Source organism: Cladophialophora bantiana (genome assembly GCF_000835475.1).
Source record: "Cladophialophora bantiana CBS 173.52 unplaced genomic scaffold supercont1.7, whole genome shotgun sequence".
Classification (NCBI taxonomy): domain Eukaryota; kingdom Fungi; phylum Ascomycota; class Eurotiomycetes; order Chaetothyriales; family Herpotrichiellaceae; genus Cladophialophora; species Cladophialophora bantiana.
Genome location: NW_015971581.1, coordinates 458,289 through 476,156, shown reverse-complemented (window position 1 = coordinate 476,156; position 17,868 = coordinate 458,289). Strand labels below are relative to the sequence as shown.

General features: G+C 50.7%; 4 protein-coding genes across 4 annotated transcripts; 2 read left to right on the top strand and 2 right to left on the bottom strand.

Moving 5' to 3' along the window:
- Window positions 1-18: 18 nt before the first annotated feature.
- On the top strand, window positions 19-4,841 carry Z519_05168 (uncharacterized protein; the record flags this gene model as incomplete). The annotated part of the gene is made up of 2 exons (XM_016762909.1): window positions 19-333; window positions 384-4,841. 2 exons carry the CDS (start codon window positions 19-21, stop codon window positions 4,839-4,841), a joined length of 4,773 nt encoding a protein of 1,590 aa, XP_016620522.1.
- A 1,515-nt stretch (window positions 4,842-6,356) lies between these two features.
- On the bottom strand, window positions 6,357-8,296 carry Z519_05167 (uncharacterized protein; the record flags this gene model as incomplete). The annotated part of the gene is made up of 2 exons (XM_016762908.1): window positions 6,357-7,863; window positions 7,926-8,296. 2 exons carry the CDS (start codon window positions 8,294-8,296, stop codon window positions 6,357-6,359), a joined length of 1,878 nt encoding a protein of 625 aa, XP_016620521.1.
- A 3,995-nt stretch (window positions 8,297-12,291) lies between these two features.
- On the top strand, window positions 12,292-13,153 carry Z519_05166 (uncharacterized protein; the record flags this gene model as incomplete). Its single annotated transcript, XM_016762907.1, has 2 exons — window positions 12,292-12,403; window positions 12,723-13,153. The coding sequence occupies 2 exons, from the start codon at window positions 12,292-12,294 to the stop codon at window positions 13,151-13,153; spliced, it is 543 nt and encodes a 180-aa protein (XP_016620520.1).
- Window positions 13,154-16,473: 3,320 nt separating this feature from the next.
- On the bottom strand, window positions 16,474-17,174 carry Z519_05165 (uncharacterized protein; the record flags this gene model as incomplete). Its single annotated transcript, XM_016762906.1, has 3 exons — window positions 16,474-16,546; window positions 16,624-16,776; window positions 16,831-17,174. The coding sequence occupies 3 exons, from the start codon at window positions 17,172-17,174 to the stop codon at window positions 16,474-16,476; spliced, it is 570 nt and encodes a 189-aa protein (XP_016620519.1).
- Between the last annotated feature and the right edge of the window lie 694 nt (window positions 17,175-17,868).

Below are 17,868 nucleotides of genomic sequence, written 5' to 3'. Positions count from 1 at the left end.
GAGGACGATCACGGCAGCATGAGCAAGAAGTTCAAGTCACAGGCCTCCGCTTCGAGCGCTCGTGCTGCTTCTGCTGCGTTTGGATCGTCCTCATCCTCCGCCTTTGGTTTCCGCACCCCATCCCCAGGATTCCAGACTGCGCCCTCTTCCCTATCCTACATCGCTGAACAACCAAATCTCAGCATTATCTCGAATCCGAACCTAGTTGTCTCCCTCCGAAACCTCAGCAAGAAAGATAGTACTACGAAAGCTAAAGCACTCGAAGAGCTTCAAGACTATGTGAACTCGTTGACCTCGGGCGACACCATTGATTCCGGCCTGCTGGACGCATGGGTTGGTTGTTCTCTCTGCCCTGATTAACTACGGACTAACTCTCCACGAAGGTCAGCCTATACCCTCGGACCTCGATTGATAATGCACGCAGAGTCCGCCAACTCGCGCATGCCCTGCAGGGCTCTCTCACTACTCTCGCCGGCAAACGAATGGCTCCTCATCTACCAAAGGTGATCGGAGCATGGCTTTCTGGCTGCTACGATAACGACAAGTTGGTGGCCCGAACTTCACAAGAGTCAGTTGCGACAGCATTTGCCACAGAGGACAAGAGACGGGCGCTGTGGAAGGTCTACCGGGGTACCCTCCTTGACTACGCCCATGATGCCATCTTGGTCCAGACATCTCAAACGTTGAGCGATGAACGGTCGACCACCCCGGATGATTCAGAGGCCAAATTTGTTAGAGTAGTTGCGAATGCCACGCAAATGCTGAGCCAAATTATCAAGATCAATTTCACCCCAGTGTCAGGTGCCAGCAAACCTGACGTTCCGGAGAGCCTTGGAAGGATTGTGGTGGACAAAAAGCTTTGGGAATACTCGTCTCATGCGGATCCTGTTCTACGAAGCGCTGTTTGCAACCTAGCTAGCGTGTGCGCAGATGTGATCCCCGGAGAGCTTGATTGGAAAATCATAAGTGCTTGCTTCATCAGCAAAGCTTTGTATAGCAGTCAGCTGGGCTCGTCCCGCCAACTGTTAGAAGCTCTTCTCGCCCTCACTTTCGTCCGGCCGGGGATATGGACCGCGGATTATTCTTCGAAAACGGCGGCCTCCAAAAGGCTGTTCCAGTACCTGCGGAAAGGCTCACAGCGAGGCCCGGCGGATTTCTGGCCTAACGTCGCAATGCTTCTTAAAAAGATCCCACTCGAAGCCTGGAGCGCCATCGATGAGAAAGGTCGCTTAGACGATGCTACAACATTACTCGAGTCCTTACGGTTGGGCATAGCCAGCCCTGAAGAACCACGTCAGAATCTTGAAGCTGCCTGGCCTGCTTATGTCGAGGTATCTTTCTGGGCAACCGACCTGTTGGAAGATGACCAGTCCAAAGCAGCACTGTTGGAAGCGAACATTCTGCCGTTGGTCAATCAATATATTGTTCACGATCCTAAGCAAACTGTTTGGGACATTCCGAGTTCATACAGTGCCAATATTTCCGCATCAGCACTCATTAATCTCATTCGCTGCAATTTCTCGTCGTTCGAGAACGTATGGGTTCGATACTGTGACCAACTCAGTGCTAGCATGAAGCTATCCCTGCCAGAAAGCTCGAAAGATTTTGCAAAATCGCAGGACGACGTGATCGCGCACGCTCAACGCCTATTCCGCCTCAAGCCACTTATCATTCAGGCCGAATCTCAGCATGCTGCGCGTGCTGCGAACGTCTTTCAAGAGACTGATGGATCCCTTCTGAATGCTGCTTTACAGGTCTTGAAAGCGCGAAAGGGCAAGCCATATAGTGCAGCTGCTGTTCTCGAGGCAGTCACTTCCCCCATGGAGACAATATCTTCCAATTCGTTGGAAGAATTCCTAGAATCGGATGCCGTCAACCTGCTTGCAAGCCCGTCTGCAGAATACTTAACTTCCGTCCTGCTACATTTCCATCGAAATCTGGGACTGGCTCTCGCAAAGTTGATGAGCACAGATCATAATGTCAGCGCCAATGCCCTTGCACGACTTTTAGGTCAAATTTCCGAAGAGGATCTCTTGCAGAATCCTGAAATCGAGCCTTTCGTTATACACCAGATCTCGTCACAACTGGAAAACGGATTTGCGCAAGAAGTTGTGAAGAGTGTTCTGAAAAATTCCAAACTGGCTCGGTCCACTTTGTACAAGAATTGTTGCCAAAAGATTCTAGTTCAGTTATCTCCAGGCGCCGATACACCATCGCAGCTCGCAGTTCTTCGCTTCCTACTCGGTTCAACTTCTTTCCTTATCTCTTGCGATATAGGAAGCACGATTCTGGCGAAGTTGCTCGTTCTCTCCGATGCTGACAGTGCGGAAACAGCCGAGCTTGCAACCTCGCTCATAACAAAAATTAAAACATTACCTGCAGGGGAATCATCCACAATAGCTTCTTCTGCTGCTGTCATTGCCGATCAGCTCTCTGGAAACGGCGTTCCTCTTTCTATTTTCGTACTCATTGATCTCGCGAAAGACACCCTCAAAACTTCGCGTTCATACGAATCTGACTTGATTGCCGCTCTCATTCCCTCTGTTGCTCAGTGGAATCACGCTCTCGAAGCTCATATGAACACTATGCCACCCCTTTCACTCTCGATCACGAATCCTCTCCACGGACTTATCTTCATGATTAAGCCTGTGGATTCTGTGACGACCATGAAGCAGCTCAAAGATCCTGACGAATTCTCCTTGCTATTTCGACTTGTTCTCTACTTGACAAAAATCCTGCTTGACACTGACATAATGATTCGCCAGTCAGAAGACCAATTGCAAACGCTGTACAGCTATTATCCCCTTGCTCTACAATTTGTCAATCAGAAGTTGACTCTGGAGGCTGCAAATGATCTCTGGCAGAACACCAGCGAGGAGGTCACGGAAGAAGCTGCTGAATCACTCGCGCAAGGAAACTCTTTGGTTCAGAGGTGGACACAAGATGATAAAATGCTCAAAATTTGGATCGAAAAGATTCGTTCGCTAAAATATTCAAACCCGACGGCATTCTATTACGGCCTGACATTTACCGACGTTACATCACGTTTCATCGACGAACACGGGCCTACAATAATCACGTCCACCTTCGGGGAGGAAATGAAGGATTTACACCGAGTTCAAGAGGTCGCGCAATCTGCAGGTCTGGTTTGTACTTGTCGGGACTACCTCATCAACTCACCTCAAGGGCGCAAATTACTCAACGAGTTGATTGCCACCGGAACCGATTTAAAGATTCCTTCCACATCCGAAAAGGGGCTACGGGGACTGGTTCTACTAGACCTTCTCCTAAACGGACGATCCGAACCGTTGGAGAGCATCCCTAGTCAACGGCAGATCTTCCTGATGCAAACTCTTGTGCGTGTGGCTGGCGATGCCTTCGCTGGCCTGGCTTATCAAACAATGGCCATGAAACTTCTTGAACCCATCATTACAGCTACCAAAGACATCTATGGGGACCATTGGGAACGCATCCTGCAAAACTTGCTCGCCGTTTGGCAGAATGGCAATGACTTGAACAGCGATCTTCCTCTCGTACATGCATCACTTCGAGTATACGGACGTTTGAGAGACCTTGTCACCGCTGAAGATGCAAATGAGGACTTAGTCGATGCCTGGAAAGCCTCACAGCCTTCTTTGGAAGGGAGTTTGCTGCGCTGTCTCGACAGCTTCAATGACTCCAGCGATGAGATTAACCAACCCCGCTGGATTACTGCTGAATTGCTTCGAAGACAGCTCTCGCACATCAACGTGCCGCCTGATGTGGATCTATACTCTTTGTTATCGTCGCGGGAGGATCCTGTCCGAAGTGCTGCCTACGATCTTCTGCACCGATCAATTCCCTCCAAGCAGGAGCAGATCTCGCTAGATGTCGCCCTCGAGTCAAAGGCTGCTCATCTCCCGTCGGAGCTCTTGAACATGGTACTGGACGCGCCACAGGCCTCCGGTCCAGGGTCTGCGTCCTCGCGGCAGAGTTACTTGCTTTCCTGGCATTTGGTCTTTGATCACTTCCCAATGGCGTCGTACAAGCTGCGGGAGTTCTACGCTACGGACATCAAAGAAAAAGGTATACTCGGAGACCTTCTTGACTTCGTCTGCCACATTTGCAGGATCTCGAGTAATCGCGCAATTGACGCATCGAAGACCAACATCAAATCCTTTGAACGAGGCACTGACGAGACAGATGAGCAAGAGGAGCAGCACCTCGCTATGCATCTTTACTATTGCTGCTTATTGTTTCTCCCCGGACTCACTCGAAGTTGGTTCATTGAACAAAAGAACCGTGTCAAGTCGCCATTGGAGAGCTGGACTCAGAAATATTTCGCACCAGCCTTGATCTCAGCTGCTGCTGCAACAGTCAGCGAATGGATACGAAGCCAATCGCAAGAGGAGAATGATGCACCTCTGACAGTGAAAACGTCGCTAAGCGGCTCTGAACTGGTGGCGTCGATAGCCGTAGATCCCGAGTCACCCTCAATATCTTTAGCGATATCTCTGCCGAAAACCTATCCACTAGATTCTCCGACGGTGTCATCCCGCACTCGAGTGGGCGTCTCGGAGAAGAACTGGCAATCATGGCTACGAACCTTTCAAATCATCATATTCAGCACTGGCAGCATTATCGAAGGCCTCGTCGCATTTCGGCGCAACGTACAGGGCGCTCTGCAAGGCCAGAGCGAGTGTGCCATCTGTTACTCGATCATCGGGACAGACATGCAAACCCCCAACAAACGATGTGGGACCTGTCGCAACACCTTCCATGGGGTTTGTCTCTTCCGATGGTTTAAGAGCTCCAACAGCTCGAGTTGTCCCCTGTGCCGAAACAACTTCAACTACGCCTAATTATCGGATCCAGGTTTTCATTGAAGAGGCTAAACTTCTTCGTGACATAGTCCCGATCGAATGCCATTTCGATCCATTTAGTCGTACTCGATTCCTGCAAGGGTTCCACTGTAAGGGAAGAAAAATTGATGACCAAAGCAAGGCCATACGTCTCAAGAAAGAAGGAGATTGAACTGCATAGAAGAAAAGCAGAACTGCTAGGGGGGTCTTTTTTGTTGTAGGTTGGGCGGTTTTGAGATGCGCGAGGACTTAACGTGACTTGCTTTCAGTTCAGCAGAAGGAAAGACAAAAGGCAGTTTGATAGCGCCTGCGGCGACGGACCGCCGAATCTGGATGGGTAGGGCAGTTCCTGCCTAAACAGAGCATCTCGTATCAACCCAAGTCCATATGTTTTTGTCAAAGCAACTGCCGGTTCCAGCGGCTCAGATGACAGGCGCATATTTCTCCAGACGTCCAGTCAAGTTGGCCTTGCAGCTATGACGGTGTCCGACAGAAAATTGGTTGAAAAACATATCTCGAACATAAGCTCGTCGACCTTGTATCTGCTGGAGCAGCAGCCGCGGAAATTGAAATTGAAATTGCTCGAGAAGAAGGCGAAAGCAATCTAGAGAGGCCAGCCAAAAAAAAAGGTCGAGCTTGAAGACAAGATGGCACAGCAGCATGGGAGAGGTGCCTGAATCTGATTCTATTTAGGAGTTCTATCGAGCCTTTCGGAATGAAATCTCGCATGCTCCAAGGAAAGTCTGGGCTTAAATCTCTAAGGTGACGTGAGGTTACTGCCGCCCGTTTGATCAGTTCGGAGCTTGGGATATATCGGGTCATCGGAGAAGAACAACCAAGGGCCATGGATTCGATGAACCCTTCCTGCTAAAAGGGTTCTTGTTCGGACACGAACACCTCCAGGCATGTACCCTCATCCTGAACAAGACAGAGACTGGTTCCTCAAGTTCGACCATATCCACCAATTCCAATAACGATGTCCACACTCTCACTTAGTTTTTGGGGTTCCCACCTCGTGCTATCGGTCGGACCAAATCCCCCCTTTTACAATCCTCCTAGATCTCTCCGCGGCAGACTACGAAGACAAAGTTTATATTGCTCCGAGACACGCCCCAAGTAGACGAGGCTGAGCAACTCAGGGATGGGAGATTCTGTCACGTGCGAGCCTCTGAAAACGGGCATGGCCATCGGTTCGGCGGGCTGTCCTGGGTAATAATCAATGCTATCTCGGGCTAAGGCTGAGATATGCCCGGTTGGGACAGACTCTGACAAAGCTTGCAGTACACCTCGGGAGAGTGAGCTGGTATCCTTGGCTCACCAGAGTGGTTCGTATCCAGTTGAAGCACTGAGACCCTTTTTTGTTTGTTTCGGTCAAACAAGGGAACAGATTCCGTCTATGTCTTGGAAAAAATATCTAAACCAAGCCCACGAATGCAATAAAGCACGCGCCCAGGGCTCCGACTGTTGCAACGGACCGTCCCTTTCACCTCCCACTCTTTCGGATGGTCTGTGCATTCACGCGGCATCGCTTTGCCGACACACAATATCTAGGCCTTCGAGTTTACCCTCTTGACGCCAGTTGCTTAGAATTTCAAGGAAGGGCATTACGCCTCCTCCGTAGGGCGCGTTTCGCTGGGCACGCAATGAAAAGTCGCCTTCGTTGTTGTAGTAACCCGGGGTGCACCCGCGCAGAAGATTGCGCCTCATCTTTGTCGTTTCGATGACTGTGTCGACCCAGTTTGCCTCTGCCTCGGCAGTGGGCTCCACGGTGTCAATACCACGCTTCTGGCATTCTGAAACAATGTAGGCGAGGTGGATAGCCTGCTCATTTGTGGCGTGGATGAAGTTCACTGACTGGGCGGATTGCAAATTGCTAACGAAGAAGCAGTTTGGGAAGCCGCGAGTGGTCCAGCCGTGAAAGGTCAAGGCACCCTCTCGCCACTTCTCGGTCAGTGTCAGATTATCGCGTCCGTAAATGTCCATGCCGGCACGGCGGGAGAAGTCTGTGGCGACTTCGAAACCGGTGGCGTAAATAATGCAGTCGAGCTCGTATTCTTTGCCATGGCTGACGACTCCTTTTGTAGTGATAGCTTCCACCCCTTGACCTTCAGTGTCAATGAGGTGGACATTTGGTCGATTAAATGTCTGCAAGTACTCATCGTGGCAACAAGGTCGCTTGCAAAAGTGGTTATACCATGGTTTCAAGCTCTCCGCCGTTCTTTTATCCTCGACAATGGCGTCCACCCGAGCACGAAGTGACTCCATCTTCTGGAAATCAGCTAGTTCGAGCTCAGCAGCATAAGCCTCGGGAGCCATCGTCTTCATTTTGATCGGGTTCGGGCGGAGTTTCCCTAGAGTATTCGTCCAGGCGTCCGCGACGAGGTCTTCCTCCTGGTGGCCCCCGCTGAGAATTATGGTGAAATTATCCATTCGTTTTTGTTGCCAGCCCTTCTGCAATGACTTTGCCCAATCCCAGTCGGTCGGTCTGTTTGCTCGAATGTCGATCGAGGATGGCGTCCGCTGGAAAACGTAGAGATCCTTCGCTCCTGCCCCAAGATGCGGAACTAGCTGAACCGCAGTGGCACCCGTGCCAATGATGCCAACTCGCTTGTCGGCGAGCTTGGTGAGCCCGCCCGCCTCGTTTCCTCCGGTATAATTGTAGTCCCAACGGCTTGAATGAAATGAGTGGCCTTGAAATGATTCGATACCGGGCAAACCAGGCAGTTTAGGTCTGTGAAGTGGGCCAGCCACGGGGATAACAAACCGGGCTCGAATGTTATCTTTCCGACTCGTGTCCACAGACCATCTGGAATCAGAGGCGCACCACCGCAATGCAAGCACCTCAGTCTGAAAGAGGGATCTTGAATATAGATCATACTGCTCTCCAATCCTCTTCGAGTGATCGAGTAACTCTTGCGCATGTGCGTACTTTTCTGTCGGTATATAGTTGGTCTCTTCCAGAAGTGGCATATAGATGTAGGATTCGATGTCGCATTGCGCCCCAGGATATCGGTTCCAGTACCTGGGAGAAGATCTTGTCAGCAACCGTCTCGTTAACAGTCAATACAAGTATAGCCCTCTCACCATGTGCCTCCAAAATCACCCCCTTTCTCAATGATCCGGAAGTTGTTTATTCCTTGTTCCATCAACCGGACCGCGACTAGCTGGCCCCCGTAGCCGCCGCCAATGATGACCACGTCACAATCCAGGTCAACGGGGTCGCGGGTGAAGCCAGGCTCGACGTAAGGATCTTCGACATAGCTTGAGAGGGAGCCTTCGACCGGTCGATACTGGTTAAGCCCCCCATTGTGAAGGCGCTTGTCCCTCTCAGCGAAGTACTTGGATTTGAGGGTATCGGGGTCGAAATTAACGTCCTTGGGTATTGCTGCTGCCGTTTGGGCAGTTGTTGATGGATGCAATGTTACCATAGCCTCGACTGTGAGAGCTGTAGCCATAGTGGACCCGTGTTGTGGCTGTTTTTCGGTTATCACTCACGGGTGACGGGTCTATTGGATAAAGTCTCTCGTCTCAGAAGCTGGGTTGCCGACCTGGTTGCTAGATACTCTGAGAGAGCTCAGCTTAATTTCAAGGTGAAAGAGTTAACAAAGCACATCTGTTCAAAAATCTTACTCGGAACCCTTGAACTGTCCCTACCGATCAATGCTCGACCCGTATATCAGCAACAGCCTTGAACGGACCTGCACCTACGTGCTAGACCCGAGAATCCACAGCTGGTCGTTATGTGAGTGGCCAGAACAACTTGGCAACTTGGCGCGAGTTCAGGGGTAGTATAGGAGGTGATCGAACCTTGTGGTAAAATATTAAGAGAAGTTAAGAGCGCTACAGAGCACGAAGTCTAAGGATTGATAATTACCCCGCTTCTGTCTATCCGTGGGATGCTAGGAAAGGTCTAGATTCTGACTGTGTCGGACAAAGAGCGCTCTGTGCCATTGCCAAAGCTGTCAACAACTGCCGATTGCGTTGCTCAACCAGAAGTGTGGCTGTTTCAATCCCAGCCATGCGTAAGCCGTCCTGAGGTGTGGCTGTGCAGTCGTACTTCACACTTGTACTCATCTCTATTCCCCCGCCCATGAACAGATCGTTGGAATCCAGAAACTCAACAACAAAGAGGCCATTCATATCATACAAGTTCCCGACGACAGGAGCGTCGTTGCTAACATCGCCATCGCCTGTTTAACATTCCGATCGGTCATTTGTCCCCGTGATGTCCATTGTAGAGGCTCTCGTGGTCGGTGCGAAAGCGCTTGCTGTCGTTCTGGTCTACCATTTTGCTCTGAATTTGTTTCAGTATGGAGTGATATCGTGCTGCTTGCGGAAGAACATGGCAAACGCTTCTCAGAAAGTCAATGCAGAGCCGAGGACTTCGTCATGCGTGATACCTGTCGCCTCAAACTATGCTGCGTCTTGGGACTTTAGACTGAGCGTGACTCCAGTTGCGGCAAAAGCGTCTTTTGAGTTTGACTGAGATTTATACCCCTTGTGGGACTTTCAGGGAGCTTATAATGCAAATTATGGTAGAGCGAGTTCAACCTGTGGCGATTCCTTGGGGCGCAGATCAACCCTATAGAGCGGCGGGCAGACACAATACATATCTGAGCGGATGCCGCGGCGACCGCTTGAAGAAAGGGCTCCTGGATCTGTGCTCGACTGAAGATTAAAAAGGCCTACCAATCCCGTAGAAGGCGGACGTAGTGATATCTATTTGTACTTTCATCAGCAGTAACTGGAGGATAGAATACTCGAATCCTTACCTTATCAATAAGACTAGACGGCGCCGAAGAAGCTCTGCCTCACAATCCTCATCAGATCGTAGTTCCCCTGTCAGACGAATAGGCGCTGTTCGCCTCCATTCGGACAGTTATTCATCCCCAATAACTGTGGTTCTCTAAATTTGTGTAGGAGCAGAGCCCGAAGTAGAAGCAGCCTGTAGATTGCTCATAAAGCGCCTACCCACTCCATTGGGATAGAGTCCATGCAGTATTTGCTCAATGATAGGAGCCATTCTTATCGTATCAATAAAGAACGATGTCCTAGATGGACGTTCAGTAGCTACTGTGGAGCTAAAGAGTCTACCGAAATGTATTGATCGTCAATTTGGGCCCGATGATGCAAGAGGAAACCATTTCCCGTCTTAATGAGTGGTGGCCGACCGAACTTTATGCCCAGCGTACCTCCTAGTAGTATACAGCCCAATCAAACACGTTTCTTTAAGTCTTTCTCCAGCGATTGAGATAAAGGCCGATACTAATCGCTGAGGGGTCCATTAGGCCTGCGAGGCTCCAGTATCTATTCACTTGTAGAGTCCCTCGCAGAAAGTAATAGACAAGTAGTAGGGCTTGAATAATCTTAAGGCTAGCATTGGGTAGCATTTCAGGAAGTAGTAGGCTCTGAGCTCGAACCACGAATTCGTAATCGCCATCTAATTGGTTGGTGTTCGGACTTGCAGGGAATTTCCTTCCAAAGAGGGAAAAAACACGTTGAGTACCAGATACTGTGCTTCCTTGCCGAAGTATGAATACAGTGGTGATGGGGACATCCGATGATCAGTGGTAGTGGAGCCCTTGACTTTCGCAGTAGATAAGTAACAAACGAACTCGAACCCAATTCCTGAAGTTCGAGCAACATTCATTAGCTATTCCTAAGTAAAGTACTCGGTCCTCCGCAATCGGTGTCGTACGAGAACTCCATACAGCCACTCCGAAGCTAACGAGGCTGTACCGAGTTGCGGAGTATCTTCAATCATCGGCTTATTCAATCCGCCATCGTGCAGTCGCTTGTTCTACTTCTGTTTTTCATCCTATCTAAGCTTACAACTTCCGGACACTGGGCCCAAACCCGTACTGCGGCAGGGACTCATCTTTGTTGTGTCTGATCAGTGATCGCAATTACCGGCGGCTTAGGCACCTCCAATCAGGCTAGTTTATCATGGGAAAAGAACAAGCGAAGAGATAGAGGCTGCCTTCGCGTCAAGCTGTCTCGGATATCGGAAGCGGAAACATCTGCGTGACGGCGAGCGCCCTATTTACGGAGGATGTCGAAGCAGGCGTATTGCTTGTCAGTATCATCCAACGTGCTCCCGAACTCAAGCTCGCTTGAAAGACCTATAACAGGGTTGTTTCCCGCGAACACAAGTTCGGTGTCTAATCTGGCTATCCAATCGTATACTACCTATGAGACCCTCTTCGAATTGACGCACTGATGAGCCATGTAGCGATGGCATCAATTCGATGGTCTTAGCGAGTCTACACAATGATTCGGTCTACGTGTCAACCCACATCTCAGCTGAGTAATATTCCTTGTGGCGCGAGTCTAAAACAGCAAGACCCTCAGACGACGTCCCCGCGATAATCCATTCACACCACGGTCAGCGGAGCGGATCGCCATCGACCACTGCTCATGCTTGCCATGACAGGGCTGGTCAGGATATCGTCTGCACAATCAAAAAACCATAACTACCAGACCAGCACCTAGCTGACAATCTCATCTATTATTATTTCAACTGATTTCACCCGATCTATCCCTCTCTTCATAGGGGCAACTCCAGAGCTGAGTGTGAAAAGATGTGAGCAAATTTGGAGCAGACTCCATGCCCATCGTCGTGGCACGCGTTGGTCAATGCCGCGCCTCCTTTGGGCTGTGAGTGCTACGACAAGATTGCACCAAACAATCTCGCAAGAACCGTTGTCCCTTTCTTAGATCTCGTCGAACTATTATATTATCTCAGGTCCACAAGAGAGGCAATCTAGAGCTTATACAGGCTCTCCTCTTACGTTGCTACTGCCTTTAGGGCACGCTTGATCTGAACAAATGCTGGAATCTTGTAGGCCTCATAATTCGAACCGCTGTCAGCATGGGCCTACACCTGAATCCAGACTCGCTATCCGTGTCGAGCGTGGAAAAAAAGAGGTCAGGAAGAGGGTATGGTGCGGGTTTTCCCCCTGGATCGGACAGGGAGTACGAAATATTTACATGCATGCATGCTTCATTGCATTTGCAGCATGCCCTAGCTGTTCTTTATCCAATACTAGTTGGCAACCAGTATATACAGAATGACACGAAGACACCTCGGCAACCATCCTACTGTCCGTCTACTGCGGATGGAGCATGTCAAACGACTACGCGTAGTGGATACTGGTACCTTTTTTTTTTTTTTTTTTTTCACCCATTGCGATGCACTATCAGGCAGCTGAGCCTGCGGAGGTAGAAAAGCGTGCGAGTATCATCGCAGCGAAGGGGAAGGAGTTTGCGCAAAAGACGGCTGCCGATGCCCAGACTTGTAATGACACCACTGCAAGCATTTTTATGTCTGTCAGCCACGTCATTTGACTTGGTACTAATCTTCTTTTCCAACTCAAAACTTGATATCGACTCTGCCTCCTCAGTAACATCAAGTCACGCTTTTCGCTTTTGAGCTTCGCCGCCTATCATTATGCCAGAGCCTCCACATCCCTTCGGAGATGCTTACACGGATCCCGAAGCTGCAATGCGCGAGATGATGGGCTTCAACTCGTTTTCGACGCGCCGCCCCAAAAACCCACCTGGTAAGTCATTCTCTAGCAGGAGATCGAGGGACTATCTCCCGAGGGATGTCGCCTCTACTTCAAATCATTGAGTTGGCCTGCAAGAGACAGGCTTATGTTCTGGTTTACCATAGCCATTAATCTCTTCCTGGGACTATAACTCTGTTTTACTATGCCCGAAGCCGGCAGTCCGATCCGACCCCTTCGCTTGGTTAATGCTGGCTCTTCCGTCTCAGAGTGTTCTATATTACTCCTTGCTGCCCCATTTTTTCTTCCATTCTTTTCAATACTCTTAACTCGAGAGATTGAAAAAAGCCGACATCTCTGACCTTGAGTTTAGACACGTCACTCACGCAGGTCTCATCTCATGCGACAACTCTGAGAGACCCAGTACCAGACGTTGAAAGTTCCTCTGGTCTTTGGCATTCCAACCACCCTCAAGCCCCAACGTCCACAAAGTTGCCTGTAGATGAACCGCAACGGTCAATTCCGTCCCAGCCATCTTCCTGCTCGATACCCTTTTCGACACAACAACAGACAACCACCATATTCACTTCTCCGGAAACGGGAATGTCATATACGTCGGAGGAACTGGACGAATGGACTCGTGGCAAAATCAACGAGCGAGGTGACAAGGTCTACTTCAAACCTGGCTTTGTATGTGATGATCCTTGGTTCCGGCTTCGAAACACGGGGATGGAGGGAGATAATCCTGGTCAGAACAGAAAGTTAGCCGCAGCGGCCAGAACAACTCAACATAAGGCTGAGTGAACATTAGAATCCAGGACATTGCGGTCCGAGATTGTGTAAAATGCCAGAACGGGGGTGTTACAGCACCGTAAATAAAAGGCGGGTGACACGAATCCATACTACAGAGGCGACCATCGATTTCTCCATCAACATTTCGGGAGGACAAAGATTCGCTCCATTGAGCGAATCTAAAAATAATATCACGCACGGCAGCTGATCCTCACCGTCCTTGCCTTGAGATCTCACCAATCCCGAACCAGAGACTGATGAGATGACTTCTGCGAACTCCAGATTTCTACTGGAACAAGGCAAAGCGGCTGTGCTGGGATGGTATGGATTGGGTGGTAGCAGGAAGGAGAGCTGTCTAGCCACATGTCAAACTAAAAATGGGCTAAGGGAGTGCTGAACAGTTCACAGTGCTCGCAGAGTGCCATTCTTCACAGTTTGACAGAGTATTCCATGTTTTTGATGTCGTCTGCCTATTCCTGAGTGTTTCATCGGCCCTTTCCTACTTCTCAATGCCGTCGCCGTGCTAGGGGCGCGCTGCCCTAGCCGCTGCCTCTCTCGTGGTGGTGTTGGTGGTGGTGTTGTCCTGTCAGCGTCAACCAGAAACGCGTTCTCGATTCCCGATCTACTGGACAGGCCTCTGTGCGTTGTTGCACGTGCATGCCGAACCCTGAAGTGCTCTGTTACGCTACCATCAAGCATGGAAAGGCATCTTCATCCCTCTCGATTCGTAGATCCATGTCGCGAGAGACTTGTTGAGACTAACGTCACTGCTTGCAAGGGCCGAGAACAGCTTTGTGATAGAGCCTCGCGGAGAAGACCAATACGACAATTCCCCAGAGCAATGTCGAAATAATTGTTTTTCGTGACGACAAGATCTCGCTGTCGATTCTCGAATGTCCCTCCCAAGCGCTCGAAATACCGCCTACGAGACCTTCTCTCAAGGATGTGCCCTATCTATGGGGATGAATACAAGCGGAACACAGCCGATGACTAGGCACATAGAAAGCCGCAACCACCTGAATGACTTCAATTCTCCTTATTTATATATAATCTCGTTGTCGAGAACGTGAACATTATCGCCGATTTTGTGCTACGACGAAGACCCAAGACTTCTGCAACCTTGTTTTTTCATTGTGCGCTGTGCGTTGTCAGTTGTTAGTCGGCAAGGAAGGTAGTAGGCAAGCAAGCAAACCAGATCAACAGATGAATGGCCGATTTACTAAACGAACAAAAAAGACAAGAGAAAAAAAATGAGTATAGACACACGAGCTTCTATTGGCATGCACGAAAACCCACCTTCACGGAAGAATCCCAACAACAACAAGACTGGAACGAAAGAGTATTGCGTAGCCGAAAAGGAGCAAAATAGAAAGGAAAATAAAAAAAGGGGGGGGGAGGGGCTAAAGAGATGGTGTGGTTCGGTATAGTGATAGGTATAGTTATAGTACCCAGGGCAAAACACTGGGGGCAAAAAAAAACAAAATAAAAGAGAAAAGAAAAGGAAAAGGCCAAAAAAGGGGCTGTACAGCCTCGTCCGCGATTAGGATTCTCCAATTTTCCCGAATCTCCGATGCACCTAGGCATGTACAATACTTGTAGTCCTGTATATTCTCCCCTAATACGTAGTGTAGGAGCACATGTTTGATCTCCACATAGCTACACTCCCAAGCGGCTCGTTAACTACCACTATAATTACACGGAGAGTATGTGTATACTTTCTCGCACCCGCAAAGAGGGAAAGGGAGAGGGAGATGAGGAGAGGAGGGATAACGTAGAGTAGTATTATCGTGAAAAATCAAGGGCCAGATCAAAGGCAGGCACAAAGTTCCAAGGACGTAATACGAACATGGGGCGCTTGAACCGAAGTCACAAGACCCATATAGCTACTCAGAACTCGGCGCTGGAATGCCTTCATTCTCTCTCTCCCCCTCTCCCCCCCTTGAGCATGGGAGCTCCAGGCACTAGGGAGTTGTCATTGGGCAGTTTGGTTAATCAAGCGAGCTGCCAGCTAGGCGAAAACGCACAGCCTAGAAGTAGATATCTCCTGCAAGACTACAATGTGGGGGAGCCAGGTCCGCAAAAATCTACAGGACACATACAGCACCACGGCATGCATGGGCCGGTCAAGTTTACTCTGAGCCACGGGTACCTAGGACCAGCCTCGGACCCCCCAGGGGCGTGCTTTAATCACCCTGGAACGCCTGTCACAGCGCCAACCGAGCCTTGAAGACCCTCAACATGCTCCCCTACGCTTCCAGCAGCCTCCCCATCAACGCATAGCTACCACTGGTCCCCCTAAAGACCCCCCTGCTGTGTCCCCAAGATCTTCCCGGAACCCAGCTCAAGGTCCCCTACGAATCTCCGTTACAGGGGACAGATTCAGCGCCGGACCGGCTAAAATTGAAACTTTTGTCCAATTGCATCTGCCAACTAGTGAAATAAGAATACATGGGGCGTGAAAAGGAAACAAGGAGAACCAAAAGTCGCGGCCCGAGCCACGGACAGAAAGCCCCCGAGAGCCTTCCACGCAGCCACAACCTACTTGCGACCGCCCCAGGGACACCCAGACGAGAATCCTGTCACCAGCAAGCTGCTCGCAAACCCCGTTCTGTTCGGGCCCTGCACCAAATCCGGCTTAGCCAGCACACCACAACCTCCGCACCATCTGCAGCTCCCGCGGCTCGTCAACCGCAGAATCGAGGTCTTGTGACCGAAAGGAGGGGAAACGCGCTACATGACAAAAAATCTTGTCCCAAAAGTGACCTGGGGAGCTCATGATCCAATTAGACATGGGGGAGGTGGCACCAAACGAGGGAAACGGGCCCAGTGTACGAGGTACCTGCATGGGACTCCATGGTGGCACCCGCTCGGCGTCTGCTGGCTGGGGTGGTCGGTTCCTGCAGAGTCGATCACTGCAGTGCAAATTCGGCGACTGGGCGATTTCTCTGGTTGCAGAAATGGGCCTGGCGTCATGCACGCCATCGCCCTGGCCACCATGCGGGGCAAAAGCAGCAAGAAACTTGGCTCAATTCGTGGGGTGGAGCGGAACCCTAAACCCAACTGCCACGTCAATCACCCCGGAGGACTACCGCCAAGGCTGCATTTAGCCCTCCCGGCGAATGATTGTTCGAGTTTGATGATGGACTCTGATTTGCTGTGGTCGGACGACATCAAAGGTCTGGGCGGAGCGGAAGCCTAGAGGAAAATTCACCTCCATATCCCCCCCTCCGCAAAATGGGAGATTTCTCAGTGAGTCGCGAAATCAATAATGCTCGGTCCGACGTGGAAAGGCAAGGAAAATCGTAACATCGTCAATCGTGACTGCCACGGAGTTATGCGTGGCGACTGCGGCTGGCTTTTGCGTACGCCTCCGGATGTTTCTTCTCTGCCTTCGATTTCATCGCCCTACCACCCGAAAAAGTCAGCCTGGCCACTGTTGCGCCTGCCGAAAGGGGGGCGGAGCCTCGTGTGTGAGAACGCACGAAATTTTCTTAGTCGTGTATTCGACGTCCCGGCGGGCTTCTTTGATGGCCTCCACGCCTTCTGCGAAATTGACCCGCGCGGATTTCAATCTCCTCTGGGCCATCGCTTGCAGTTCTTGAAGCTCGCGCTGTTTAGCATTTAATTCGCCAGATCTGTTTCTGATCAGATTGCCAATTTTCGCCATGAGCGCTGGAAATTCCACTTACGTCTGGGCCTGTTTCGCCAGGGAGCGATCCATTCTGATGGGGTCGAAGGCAGCATTCATTTTGTCGCTGAGCATGTCAACAACATCTACGCCGGCATGCGCATAAGAATCACCGTCTCCGCTGCTGTGGTGACTTGGCGCATAGCTAGATCTGACGGAATAGGAGCCAGCAGAGGGTCGGCTGCCACCGTAAGATGTGCCCGTCTCGGGCAGTTCTGGAGAATCCAGAACCCGGGACTGGGGATAGCTGTAGACCGGAGCCTTCCCTGATGGCATGGTGATGGGCAGGGTCTTCTGGTGAGTGGCATAGCTAGTGGGATGACGAGAGTATGTGGCGGTGGCCATGGTGGAGAGATGATAAGTAGGAGGAGTGTCAGGCAGGGGTTCAAGGACAACTTAATGTATGGTTGTTAGGGGTAGGGAGGACCTTGAGGCTTGGGACTGAGATTGATGAAGAGAAAGGAGACGGGTTAGTTGAGTGCCTCGAAGTCGAGTGATAGAAAAGGAAGAAGGAGGAAGGAGGACTTTCAGACAGAAGAGACGGCTTTTTATAGGCAAATTTGGGCGCTCCTCTCGTCACAAGGAGAGCAGGGGAGGGGACTGCCAGCTCATCACCTTGCTCTGGGCGGGCGAATATGAGTCGTGGCCCAAGAGGAGGGGGGTGTCATGATGAGTCCACCGACCCCGCTTCTCGAGCAGGATGATGAGAAGGACTGGGCCAGGGTGGAAGCAGGGTCGGCACCGTCCGTCACCTTCCGCCCGGCAGACAGAAGGGAAAAGTCCGTCAAGGTCTGACCAAAGAGAGCGGAGAGAGACCCTCCACGAGCACGAAATGGCAGGGTGGGATCAGAGTCTCAGCTGAAGCCGAGTCAGGCAGTTGATGGGAGGGAACGGGAAGCCGACAACGATCATTGGGTCGATGAGGCATTTTGCCAGGACCTGAGGGTCCTTAGTCGCGGGATCTAGAAGCGAAACGGCGGACGGAAGTGGCTGTTCTGAAAGGCGAATGGAGCGAGGACGGAGAAGGTTCGTGATGGTA